At 41.6% G+C, this 13956-nt stretch overlaps 1 protein-coding gene across 5 annotated transcripts in view; it reads right to left on the bottom strand.

Annotated features, from left to right (window-relative positions):
• The window catches only part of LOC143023342 (BTB/POZ domain-containing protein 7), a 65977-nt gene that overhangs the window by 33854 nt on the left and 18167 nt on the right, over positions 1-13956 (bottom strand). For all 5 annotated transcript variants that reach the window (XM_076181875.1, XM_076181870.1, XM_076181865.1 and 2 more), the window contains 3 exons: positions 13639-13828; positions 11053-11205; positions 8101-8832 (listed from right to left, as the gene is read on the bottom strand). In XM_076181875.1, the coding sequence (XP_076037990.1) occupies positions 8101-8832; positions 11053-11205; positions 13639-13828 (1075 nt within the window). The remainder of the gene's footprint in view (positions 1-8100; positions 8833-11052; positions 11206-13638; positions 13829-13956) is intronic.

The following is a 13956-nucleotide window of genomic DNA, read 5'->3' as shown; positions in this document are numbered from 1 at the left end:
ATACTTGGGGACTTAGTATCTAAAGTTATTCTTGTTTACAAAACTTATAAAAATACCAATACAATTGTCTAGAAAACTCTATCTATATACCAAAGACTTCTTCCCCCTTGGCTCTTAATGGATGAAGGGTCATTTATGTCTATTGGCCACTGCATGAATCAGAAGCAATGCAGCAAGACACAGTACATCCACAGCAGGGCCACTTCATTTACATGGCAACCCTAATTCCTCATTCCCTCATGTGGAAAATAAAGAAGAGGGGATGAAATCCCTTTGTGACATGTCAAAATATCATCCATACCCAACCATTCTCTGCTCACACTTATCTCCTCATCCAGTCTAAAGAATTCGAGGTAGCTATTAACAACAATTTTGCAACAAAAATCAATCTATATACAGGCAAGTAAGTCTACTGTGTAAAATATTATTACATAGGGTTTCTATATCCTTGAGCCCACTTTGATAAAGAAGAAATCAGAAACAAAGTTACTGTCATTCAAGCCTACTAATATTTTTCATCATTCAATCAATCAGCTGCATTTGGTCTCACTTGCAGAAAACCTGTGGCCTTCAAGTAACTGGCAACAGCCTCCATTCATTTCAATGCAATATTCCATACATACATACTTACTGTACATATCAAAAGGTCTTTCTCCACTGAGTGTGTGTGTGGGGGGGGGGCAGGTCTAAACATACGTCTACCTTATACTCGTCCCACACCTATCCAAAACCCAAAAATCACCACCTCCCATCTCAGTACCTCATGGACAAAAGGCCATTCCTGTCCCCCACCATAACACCATTTGGGTTAAAGACAATGCAGTGAGACAACATTTCCACAACAGGTCCAACACATAAGAACAGGAATGATCTTGTCTGTTGTCTCAAGGAGAAGGAACTGCTTGGCCAAGCAGTCTAGAGAATGACAACAACAACAGACATGAAGATCCTTTCAGTTCAAATTATTTCTTCATCCACTCATTCTTCCTTACTCAACACATTCACCTTGCACCCAAAGCCCCATTTACCCCATCTATCCATCCCTTCCTCTTGAATTCACTCTATCCACCTCAGCATTCCACACTTTCTATTTGTTTTTCCTCACTCATTCTTTTCTTATGCCCAAACCACAAACCACCACAGTATTTTGATGTGCCCCATCCCACTGCTCTCTTTCAGCCCCTATTCTCTGCTTTGCTTCCACATTTTGCATACTATCCATCCTTTAACACCTATCCTCTATATCTATATATCAAAAGGCTTCCTTTATAAGGGAGGTAGCCAACTGAGGCACATGCACAACCTCCACACATCCAACACCCATTTGTTTCCCTTTTAAAAATCTCTTGGTTCCTTGTGGATGAGGTATAAATTAATGAATAAAGACAACACATCTACAGCAGGGCCCAAGAACTGTCCATCCCTTTATTTCCATGGCAACCCTCTTTCCTCATCCACTTATATGACTAAATAGAAAAAATGAGAAACTCCTTCAGGCTGTATCAGTTTATCATCAATTCACAACCACTCTCAACTTATACCTATCTCTTGTCTTCTTTCCTTGCTCAACAACATTCTCCTTTTACCAAAGTTCCCATTAACCCTATCTGTCTATCCCAATCTTGGTATTCCCCTCAAGTTTATTCCATCCACCTCTGCCTTCACACTCTTTATACTAGTTTTTCTTCACTCATTCCTTCCATATGCCTAAACCAACCCATATTCTTTGATCAACCCTATATGCCAGCTTCCTTTCCACCCCTACTCCCCCATCTCACCTCTTTATTTCTCACTCTATCCACCATTGTAACCTCCACCATATTTCTGAAATGTTTCTCAGACATACCATACTTCTCAAATATCTTCAGACTTTTGCATTCTGTAGCATTCAAATGAGATATCTGTTACACAAGGTGCCATGCAAACAATCACCTTATACCTTCCCTTTCCATTCGTCTCCAGATATCCAGTTTTAACACTTTTAATTCTCCCAAAATATTTACTTTCCTCCTTTACTCTGTAATTTACCTCAATCTCAAATTCTATATTCATCGCCACATGAGACCCCACATATTACACCTCTCCACTTCCTCTAGTCTCTCATCTTTCAAATTCACATCCAACCTATTACCATCAATTTTTGTATATCTCAAAACCTCACTTTTACCTATATTTACTTTCAGATTTTTCTTCACACACACCCTTCCAAACCCTGCCACCAACTCCTTCAGTCACTCTTTATAATCAGCCATAAGTACAGTGTCAACTGCAAATAACTAGCACACCTACATTCCTCCACTCACATTCACCAACTCCTATCCCTAGCCTAGCACCACACATAAACACACTGAATAGTCATAAAACATCACACAACCCTTACCTTCATCTCAAAGCATTAACTATATTCCTAACCCTCACACATGCCCTACTACTCGTGCAAGAATTTTGGCTACCCTAAACAGACTTCTCCCTATACCATAATCTGCAATACACTCCACAATGTCTCTCTGTCAACCCTGTCATACACTTCAAAAGCCATGAAAGCCCATTAAACATCCTGATCCTTTTTCAAAAACTTCTCACATGCCTGTTTACCAGACACATGAAATATGCACCCATTTTCTTTCCTAGACCCACAATGCTCTTCCCCATTCACTCCCTGTTCTCTTCCTATTAATTTTGGCATACACTCATGCATCTTACCAACCATTCTCAACAGCCTAATCACTCTAAAAGTACCACATTCATACCTGTCCCCTTTTTCCTTGTACACTGGAACTATACATGCATTCCAAAAACCCACTGATGCTTGTTCTTCCCTTAGTTACACATTAAACAATCTTACCAACCAATCCACTATAACTTTTCCACCCTTTGCCAAACATTCTACATGACAACTATCAAACCAAGAACTAAGCAGTATGCTTGCAAGAGGCAACACTACTGACTGGGAGAGAACATAGAACCAATGGAGAAGACATTAATAGCTGCCTCCTTGCTACAAAGGCATTAACTTATCTCTATCTCTGCAAGGAGGTGTGACCCTAGAGGACCAGCACCTTTCTCATGATTTGGCCCACAAACTCATTTTATCCTCAATATCACTTCCCACCAACCTATCCCCCTGCTCCAGTGCTTGCCCTCCCCACCTTCTAGCTGGAGACAACAAAACCATTCCTGGCCCATACACACATCTCACATGCACAAAACCTATAAATTTTTGACACACATCCATCAAATGCAACACAAGGTACACATGGGTCCACCTCACATGCACCATACTTGCCAACACAAACCAACACATGAGAATTGGAACTACAATCATTACTCATCAACAGACATGCTCAAAAACATTCCAGCACAAAAACACATTCTACACATACCGTAATACAACTATGACATCAGTATCACATACATACATATACCAAGGCTTTTTTCCCCTTACAAGGGAGGTAGCCAAAAGGGAAAAGACATAAAATCATTCCCACCCATTCCATCCCTAAATACACTCCACACCCCCTCCACCCTTCCTCTTATCTTAGCACCTCCTGGATGACGGGTCATCCCTGCACCTTGTCCACTGCCCTGGGTCAGAAGCAGTGTCGCAAGACACAGCACATCCACAGCAAGGCCGCTTCATTAAATCGGCGACCCCTCCTCTCCGTCCCCCCATGCATAAAAGGAGAAGACTAGGAGAAATCCCTTTGTATCACAAATATCTAAAAAAATGTTACTATGATCTACACACCCTCTTCCTTTCCTAACTCACATTGCTCTTCCCCAATTACTCCACTGTTTCCCCATAAGCCTCTCGACACTGTCCCACCTTACCAACTACACTAAACAGACTGGCCTCTCTAAAACTACTACAATCATATTCTTCCATTAATACCTTGTTTAGTGTAACTATGCACGCAATGATTCCAGTGCAGACAAGCTTCTCTCCCACACAAATTAATCTAACTAGCCAATTATCTGCAACTAATCCTCCCTTAACCAAAAAATCCACAAGACAACCATCAAACCCAAATGACTCAGCAGCTTTCATTTTTTCCAATGGTCTCTGTATCTCTTCTTTGCCTATAGTACCATCACTGTCTTCTTCCATCACAATAATTTTTCTGTCATCTCCCACTAACAAGATCAGACTCTCCTATCCTCCTCTGCTTTCAACAATTTTCTGAGATACTCTTCCTATGTTCCTCTTGCCACCTCTTTCATTAGCACCTGTTCATCAGCACTATTTAGTTTCTCCTCTCTATCAACCTCACCCACCTCACTTCTTTTCAAAACATATTTTATATACATACATACATATACCAAGGCTTTTTCCCCCTTTCAAGGGAGGTAGCCAAAAAGGTAAAGGCATAAAACTGTTTGTTTAAAAGAGGGTACAGTACCGGAGGACTGGAGTGCCTGTATAGTTCCACTTTACAAGGGAAAAGGAGACAAGTGTGAGTGTAGTAGTTTGAGAGGGATCAGTTTGTTGAGTGTAGTTGGGAAGGCTTATGAGAGGGTTTTGATTGAGAGGATTAGGAAAGGAACAGAGACAATAATAGGTGAGGAACAATGTGGGTTTATGACAGGTAGGGCTTTCAGGGATCAGATTTTTGTGGTAAGACAGATATGTGAAAAAGCTTTGGGAAAAGGTAAGGATTTTTTTTTTGGGGTCTTTATGGATTTGGAAAAAGCTAATGACAGGGTAGTCAGGAAGGCACTGTGGGAGGTATTGCAGATATAGGCTATGGGATAGGAAGAAAACTTTTAAGAGCAGTCGAGAGTTTTTACAAGAGTAGTAGAGCCTGTGTTAGAATCAGAAATGGAGAGAGTGAGTGGTTTGAGGTAAAGGGAGGACTTTGCCACAGATGTGTTATGTTGCCCTGGCTGTTCAATTTATACATGAACTGGGTGGTGTGAGAGGTAAACAAAAGGATATTGGGTCAGGGATTGGAAATGGTTCAAGAAAATGGAGAAAAGTGGAGGATAAGCCAGTTGTTGTTTGCTGACATCACTATGCTTCTGGCATAATCTGAGGAGGGATTGAGGAAGTTAGTGACAGAGTCTGGGAAGGTGTGTGAAAGAAGGAATTTGAAGATAAATGTGGGTAAAAGTAAGGTGATGAGATGTACAAGGGGAGACAATTGCAGTAAACTGGAAGTGAGTATTAAGGGAGAGAGACTGGAGGAAGTAGATGGTTTTAGATACTTGGGTGCGAATGTGGTGGGAATGGGAGGAGTGGAGGGGAAGGTAGAATGTAGTTTGAGGGAAGCAAGTAAATGCCTTGGGGGATTAAAAAAGTGACATGAGATTATAAGAAATAGACATTTGAGAATGAATGCTAAGAGGAGATTGTATAAAGGAGTGATTGTGCTGACAGCACTGTATGGGGCAGAAACATGAAACATAGAAGAGAAAGGGAGGAGGAGTTTGAATGTGTTTGAGATGAGGTGCCTGAGGAGTAAGATAGGGGTTACTAGGCTGGATAGAGCAAGAAACAGGGAGGCAAGGAGGAGAATGGGGGTGGGTTGGGAGATAAGGTTAATGAAAGAGTATTGGGATAGTTTGGACACATGAAAAAAATGAGTGAAAAAAGATTAGTAATAGAGGTGTGGAAGGCAGAGGTAGAAGGAATGAACATGAGGGGGGAACCAGGGATGAGATGGATGGATGGATGGGGTAAAAGGAGCATTGGGAAAGAGGGGAATATCTGTTGAGGAAGGACGGGAAGAGACAAAAGATTGGGGTGAATGAAGAAGGGTCGTGTATGGATGATGCTGTGATGAATGAAGAAGGGTCGTGTATGGATGATGCTGTGATACATGAAAGGGAGTGGGTGGGGGATAAGGGAGTATGTGTGAAAAAATAATTTGACGCAGCCTGAAGGGATTTTCCCCCATTTTCTCTTTTTCTGCACGAGGGGATAGAGGGGGGGGGTGGTCGCCAATTTAATGAAGTGGCCTTATTCTGGATATGTTGTGTCTTGCGACACTACTTCTGACCCAGGGCAATGGGAGAGATGCAGGGATGACCTGTCATCCAGAAGGAGCCAAGATAAGAGGGAGGGAGGGGGTGGATGGGAGTGGTGTATGTGGGGATGGAATGGGTGGGAATGTATTTTATGCCTTTTTTTTTTGGCTACCTTCCTTGTAAGGGGGGAAAAAGCCTTTGGTATATGTATGTACTCTTCTGTACCCCTCATATACTTCCCAAATTCTATCTTGCAACTATTCTTATCATGCTCACTTCTTTCCTGCCACCACTGCCTTTTCCATTCCATGCTTCTCTTTGTTTCCTCTTATCCTCCTTATCCCATAGACCAAGTTAGTAAAATTTAGCACTTCTATCTTGAAACATGCCCATTCTTCTTCCTCCTATTTCCTTTATCCTTCACTACCACCTATACTTCTCTCACCTGGTATTCTTCTTCTTTTTCCTTTTCCTTTAATTTGCTCACTTTTAGCACTTCTTTGCCTCCCCCACTTTCCTTCTCCCTCCACTATTAATTCCCTTTCTGGCAGATGATGGCCTGACAATCCATTGCCCTACCCTGAGTACATATCCAAATCTCTTCCAATCCACCTTTTGGATACCACTACACATATCATTAACTACCTCTCAACTAACACATCCATGTCCCATGTATATTTACCCTTGCCACTCTTCTTGAACACTGTTTGCTATTATTATCCATCTATATATCTAGGGCTTCTTTCCCCTTACAAGGGAGGTAGCCAAGTCAAAGGCATGCACCACACATTCCACTCCCATTCATCATCCTTGTTTCCCTTTCATCTTAATTTCCTCATGGATGAAGGGTCATCTTGTCTCCTGCCCAATGCCCAGGTCAGAAGTAATACTGCAAGACACTGTACATTCACAGCAAGGCTAGTTCACTTAATCAGCAAACACCCTCTCTGTCTCCGCATATTATCATTCTATCCTTTTTAATATTCATCTCTAACATCTCTCCACTATATTTCCTACTTGCCACCCTGTACCTCCCCATTACTCCAACTATCAGTTAATCTATTCTAGCACTGAGATCTTGCTACATTACATTCAAATTCCTCCCAAAATTCTCTGCACACTCAAATCAAATTATTCTCAAAGACACTTCCCTCCACTCAACCATGCATTTATCTGTCTCATCACTTAACAACAGTGCCACTCCTCTCCCTCATCACTCCTGACACCCTGCCCACCCATCTCCCAAACTCCAACACACCCTTTCCTATCACTTTCTTACTCAATACTAATATATCCATCTTTCTTCTCACATGTACACTACCAACCTCTTCTATTTAACTCTCATCTCTACTACAACTATGCACATGTAATGACCCAAATGTCAGGGTTCTGGTTGAGTCCTCTTCCCTGACCCTATTATGCTTTGACATTTCACAGGAGGAAAATACAGAGGGGGTCCCTATTCCCATCAATTCATCCCATAAGGAGATTCAAACAAGGAAGAGGTAGTCATAGAAATGAAGAACAGGATCTAGGGGACAGCATAAAGAAGGGACTGTAGCAGTACAATAGCAAGCCATCATTTATGACTAGTAATTTTACTCTAACACAGATGAATAATGTATAGCTCTGGTCCATAAGGGTGCCCCAAAACATCCTTAACCCCTTCGTTACCGACCCGTCAACCTTACGTAAACAAACGTTTCAAACCGTCCCACGAATGGCTGGAGCCTTATGTTTGTAAACACAGACACTTGCCACCACGTGGGTAGAAATAACCCAGAAACCGAGGCCTTGAGAGCCCTCAATACACACAGCTTATAACTGTGACACGTGCGTGTCACGGGGAGCACGCTCGGTTCCTGGCGGGTGCACTCAGCCGTGACACGCAGGTGTCACAAAACACACATCTGGTACTCAAGGGGTTAAGTAATGAGTGCAAGTCACTTTACACTGAATACCCCAGTACAAAAATAAAATCCATTCTACCATCTCATCTATGCACCCCAGAGGGCCACTGCTTGTATCAAAAGCAATGCATCAATGCACATTCTTACACACTGGTACATTCTTACTCTGCACAAGCATACAATCATTATAAAGAATAAGATTTAAAACATAATAGGAACTCACTTGAGTAAGTATATCCAGTTCAAGGAATCGCCCAATTTGGTAAATCTCCATAGCTTCTTCAACTACAGTTAAGTGAGATCTTCCAGTTTGTACTATACTCTGGGCTTCACTTAGACTGTTGGTACTCGTGGAGTCTCGAATAATACACGATAAATCCAAGGTGTCTAGGTAGACTGCATGGAGTAGGACACGAGCATATCGTTTGGGAATCACTCCCTGATCCAAAACTATTCTTGTTGGCTGTGGAGGAGCCCTTTCATATGCGTCCTCACTGAACCGCTGGCGTCTCTGCACCAAGTTTCTGAAGAAAGGCGACCGAGCACTGAGAATGGCTTTGTGACAATACAGTTCCAGTCGGTTGTGGAAGCCATAGTCGGAGGGTGGTCCACCCCCATCACTTCCCCCCACCCTACTGTCCCCACTGCCAGATTGCTGGACATCCCCCACTGCTGATGAGAACACAAGCACACAGTCCGAATAATCTCCAGATTCCAACAGATATCGGAGATCATACTCCAGAGGATTGGGTGTGCCAAATTCATCACACAGTTGCATCAAGATGTCCAAATTGGAAAGCCGGGCTTGAGAAGCTTTGCCTGGCCCCTCATAAGCGTTGAACTCCCCTGTATAAAGGTACCGTAAGAGGGCACTAAACATTGGTATGTCAATGCCCGGAGTGCGTATCTCAACGCCAATCTGGGCGCCATAGCCTGGGATTTTCTTCAGGACCTCCTGAAAAAAATAATGCCTTTATCAAAAACACATTTAAAGATTTAAATACTTTGAAGTACACTACTATTCTAATCAAGGCAGGGATGGCTACTATCTTTCTAAATGATACATATATTAACAATCATTTACAAACTAAAATTAACATTAATAAAAATAATTAATTTGCCATTCAGCTGAAGACTGACAACAATTACTTGCTTCAAAAACACCATCAGCTTTATGAATGAAGTGTAAGTATAAAACTAAAATATTGTGTTTTCAATTTCACATGAACAAGAATACTGCCATCATTCCTATTAGACCAAACTTGCTCCAGTCACCATGTAGTAAGCGCTGAAACTATCAGTTGTTTTAAAAAACAATTAGACAACTTTATGGATGGGGATGACAGGTGGTGATGGATACGGAGCTGCCTAGTGTAGGCCTTATGGTCTTTTGCAGTCTCCTTTATTCTTATGTTATGTTCTTCCTTTACACTGGGGACCCAGCACTCCACATAGCAGCTCAACAACACTGCCACCTGTCTGTTCACTGAACCACACAAATCCAATATGGCTACCCTCAGCCAAATGACAACAACAAACACTCCAATAATTTCCCTGCATGTAACAAAAAGGGACTAAATGGAGGTGATACAAAGGGGCTCTCTTCATATTTTCCCCCATGTATAATAGGCCAAATTGTATGCTTTGGCTTAGCCACTCCTCATCAATCAATCTGCTGCCTTCTTGCAGAAGACCCACAGCCACCCTTACAACATATTAATGGCCCTTCTCTCCCTGATAAGGGGAGAGGTGGCTGAGTCCAAGAACACAATCAACTTAACAAAAGCAAGCCTGGGTCAATAGCAATACAGTAAAGTAATGTGCTTCCATAGCATGACCAAACAGCTTGAGCTGGTTTACTCCCATCATTTATGCATATAGTGACTCCCTTCCTCATCCACTCAAAAAAATTATTCAGCAGATGAAAGCATTTTTCTGTTTGAGTCATTCTTTCATATATCTACTAACTCACTCCACTCACTCATATCTTTTGCACTCTTTTCTTTCTGCTAGCCAGACATTCCATTTGCTTTCAAAACCCCTTTTAACACTATTTCATTCTTGGTCGTCCTCTCAAGCTCACGGCATCTACTATACTTCTACTTTCCACATTTTTTCCATATTCCCAAAGCACCTTAGCACTCTCCAAGACTTTAAATTATACATACATACATACATACATATACCAAGGCTTTTTCCCCCTTCCAAGGGAGGTAGCCAAAAAGGGAAAGGCATAAAAACACTCCCACCCATTTCATCCCTAAATACACTCCACACCCCTCCCACCCTCCCTCTCATCTGGACTGCATTAAATTCTGCAATCAACATCCCAGTATAGGGACCTTCCCCACCTTACCTGAAGAATGGTCTTTGTATATGTACATACATACATATACCAAGGCTTTTTCCCCCTTACAAGGGAGGTGGCCAAAAAGGAAAAGGCATAAAATCATTACCACCCATTCCACCCCTGAATACACTCCACACCCCTCCACCCTCCCTCTTATCTGAGCACCTCCTGGATGACGGGTCATCCCTGCACATGGTCCACTGCCCTGGGTCAGAAGCAGTGTCGCAAGACACAGCACATCCACAGCAAGGTGGCTGCTTCATTAAATCGGCGACCCCCCTCTCCATCCCCCCAATGCATAAAAGGAGAAGACAGGGAGAAATCCCTTTGGGCTGCGTCAAATTTTGCTCACACATACTACCTCACCCCCCACCCATTCCACCTCATGCATCACAACATCATCCATATATAACCATTCTCCATTCACCCCTGTCTTCTGTCCACTCCCGTCCTTCCTCAACAGACATCCCCCTCTTCCCCAAAGCCCCCTTCACCCCATCCATCCACCTCATCCTAGGACGTCCCCTCATGTTCACTCTCTCCACATCTGCCTTCCATACCTCTTTTACTAGTCTTTCTTCACTCATTCTTTCCATGTGTCCAAACCATCCTAATACTCTTTCATCAACCCTATCTCCCAACTCCCATATATGTACTGTAACTATTATTATCTATTTTTATCCTTTCCCATTATTTATAATATATTGGTGTCAAGTAGTTACAAAGCTCATAGCCAATTGTAACAAAAAAAAATCAAAGTGCAATGGTTAGTTCCAGCTAACTCTGATCACATAAATAACTATTATACAATACGAGAGCACAAACCTGGAAGTAAGGGCATCGTACACTAAGGATAGCCCTGTGCACAGGAAATATTGCCCCTTGGAATACAAGATCCACATCGGTGCAATACTTGTAGTCAAAAAGATCACTCAGGTCTTGCTTGTACGTTGGGGCAGGGGGACGTGCTAGGTTGGCCTGTGGATAAAAGAATGTCAGACATACAAAAGAAACTTGAGGTACCTTCCACGACCATAAACTTTATTACCATCTACAGCAGTGTACATTCATTTATACTGGTTTAACAGGTCAATTTCCAGGCTATCTGACCCAATTCCATGACACTCCTTTACTCCCAGAATCTCATCCATCTGAATTTTCAACATCTATCTTAAACATAAAAGGGTCAATACATTGCCCCACTACCCTGATTCTATTCAGGAGACTTGCTTGCGTTGTACAGACATTTTGCAAGTACTCAATGCTGTTGGTAATGTGGACAAAACCAAAAGCAGAAAATCTATAAACTCTATATACTGAATATAAATGGCATGTGGTATGTTTAACTAAACATTTTGTATAGGATAGATTAAACCTATATCCAAGCTATGTCTATATATTCTACCAAGAGTTTTTTCCCCCTTACCAGGGAGGTAGCCAAGTCATAAGGTATATATCCACTCCCACCTACTCCACTCCCATCCAACACCTTTTCCTTCCTCTAAACTATGTACAGGAATATATAAAAGAAACATTTTCAATACATTTTAATACGGTAAAAAATCCAATTTGTTCATAAATAACCATTATCCTCAAAACAGAATTGTGAAGCCAAAGTGATCACAACAACCAAATGTTCAAAACAGAGGCTTGCATCGCGTGAACTGCCAAACCACTAATTTACAAATAAGGATTTTTTTTTTTCAGCTCCTTACTGAGCATTCACAGATTGGTTACAAAACAGGATGAGATAATCATATGTGAGGTACAAAGAAAAGAGAAGTAAAGCATAAGATAAAGGAGGCAAAGAGGAGAGCAGATGTAAAATGGGATAAGAGTATGACAGAAAATTTTGAAAGTAAATAGGGGGGAAAGGCAGTTGCAGTGGGAAGTACTACGAAAATGACAGTGATGAGTGAGGAAAATGGAGGAGAAATAAGGAAAGATGAGGTGAAAGCAGTTATTGAAATGATGAGAGCAGGTAAGGCACCTGGGTTGGATGGGTGTCATGTGGAGTGTCTAAAAAATGGAGGTACAGTGATGGTGGACTGGCTGGTGAGGTTGTTTAATGTTTGTCTATAAGAGGGTAGAGTGCCTTGTATAATTCCACAATAGAAAAATGGTACAAATGTGAATGTAGTAGTTTCAGAGGGATCAGCTTGTTAAGTATAGTTGGGAAGGCTTATGGGAGGGTTTTGATAGAGAGGATTAGGAGAGGAACAGTGGGAGTAATTGGTAAGGAACAGTGAGGATTCAGAACAAGTAGGGCTTGCATGGATCAGATTTTTTTCTTTTCTTTTTTGGTAAGGCAGATATGTGAGAAAGCTTTAGGAAAATGTAAGGATGTTTTTTAGGCCTTTATGGATTTACAAAAGGCTTATGACAGGATAGACACAAAGGCACTTTGGGAGGTAATGCAGTAGTAGTAAACCCTATATTAGAATTACAAATGAAAAGAGTGGAAAGACTTCACCAGGGATGCATTATGTTGTCTTGGCTGTTCAATTTATACATGGATGGGGTGGTACAAGAGGTAAACATAAGGGTAATGGGCTGGGAATTGGAGATGGTTAAAGAGAATGGAGAAAAATGGGAGATAAGCTAGTTGTTGTTTGCTGGAAACATTGTGCTTGTGGCAGGATCAGAGGAGGGATTAAGGAAGTTTGCAACAGAGTTTGGGAAGGTGTGCAAAAGAAGGAAGTTGAAGATAAATGTGGGTAAAAGTAAGGTGATGAGATGTACAAGGGTAGAATGTGGCAGCAAATTGGAAGAAATTACTAGAGGTGAGAGACTGGAGGAAGTGGATAGATTTAGATACTTGGGTGCAAATGTGGCGGGAAAGGGAGGAGTAGAGGTGGAGGTAGAATGTAGATTGAGAAAAGCAAATAAATGCCTTGGGGGATTAAAAAGTGTAATAGAAATAGATATTTGGGACTGGATGCTATGAGGAGATTATATGAAGGAGTGATTGTGCCAACAGCACTGTATGGGGCAGAAACATGGAACATAAGAAGAGAAGAGTTTGAATGTGTTTGAGATGAGGTGCCTGAGAAGTATGGTAAGGGTTACTAGGCAGGGCAGTGGGTGAGATGAAAGGATGATCCATCATTCAAGAGCCAAGATAAGAGGGAGGGAGGGAGGGAGGTGAGTGGTAGTGGAATATGTGGGGATGGAATGGGTGGGAGTGGATTTTATTCCTTTGTTTTTTTGCTACCTCCCTTGTTATGGGGAAAAAGATGTTGATACATGTACTGGTATTATCACACTTCAAATATTCCAATTGCAGCTAAATGTGTGATTACTGTGTGCCTTCAGTGTAATATAAGCATTACTAAGTTAAGCATATACCGTTGACAAATCTTTTGCATATGATACTATTCATCAACACCAAATACCCATGTCAAAGACTACCTGAACTGTGAGGTCCTTCAACGCAGCACTTGCTTCATACTCCTCCCAGAGTGCTGTCACTTCTCTGACTGACCAGTCTTGCACCAAATCCCTTATAACTCTTGCATGATCACAGCATTTTGATGATCTTCTACGACGTATCAATTTCTTCCGAAGGGTTGCAAAACTGGCCAACTTCTTCTTCTTTTCGCTACAAAGAAAAGACGCTAATGAGATCATGTCCACTGGAGTAGAACTTAATAAATCAAATTCCAGAATGAAATATCCATGTTACACCAAATATTCAAACTCCATGAGATAATAAACTTGCTAATATCT

The sequence above is a fragment of the Oratosquilla oratoria genome, chromosome 3, assembly GCF_046742065.1.
Source record: "Oratosquilla oratoria isolate Oo_2021 chromosome 3, ASM4674206v1, whole genome shotgun sequence".
NCBI classification, from domain to species: domain Eukaryota; kingdom Metazoa; phylum Arthropoda; class Malacostraca; order Stomatopoda; family Squillidae; genus Oratosquilla; species Oratosquilla oratoria.
The sequence above is the reverse complement of the archived record's forward strand: the minus strand, read 5'-3'. Positions and strand labels throughout refer to the sequence as shown.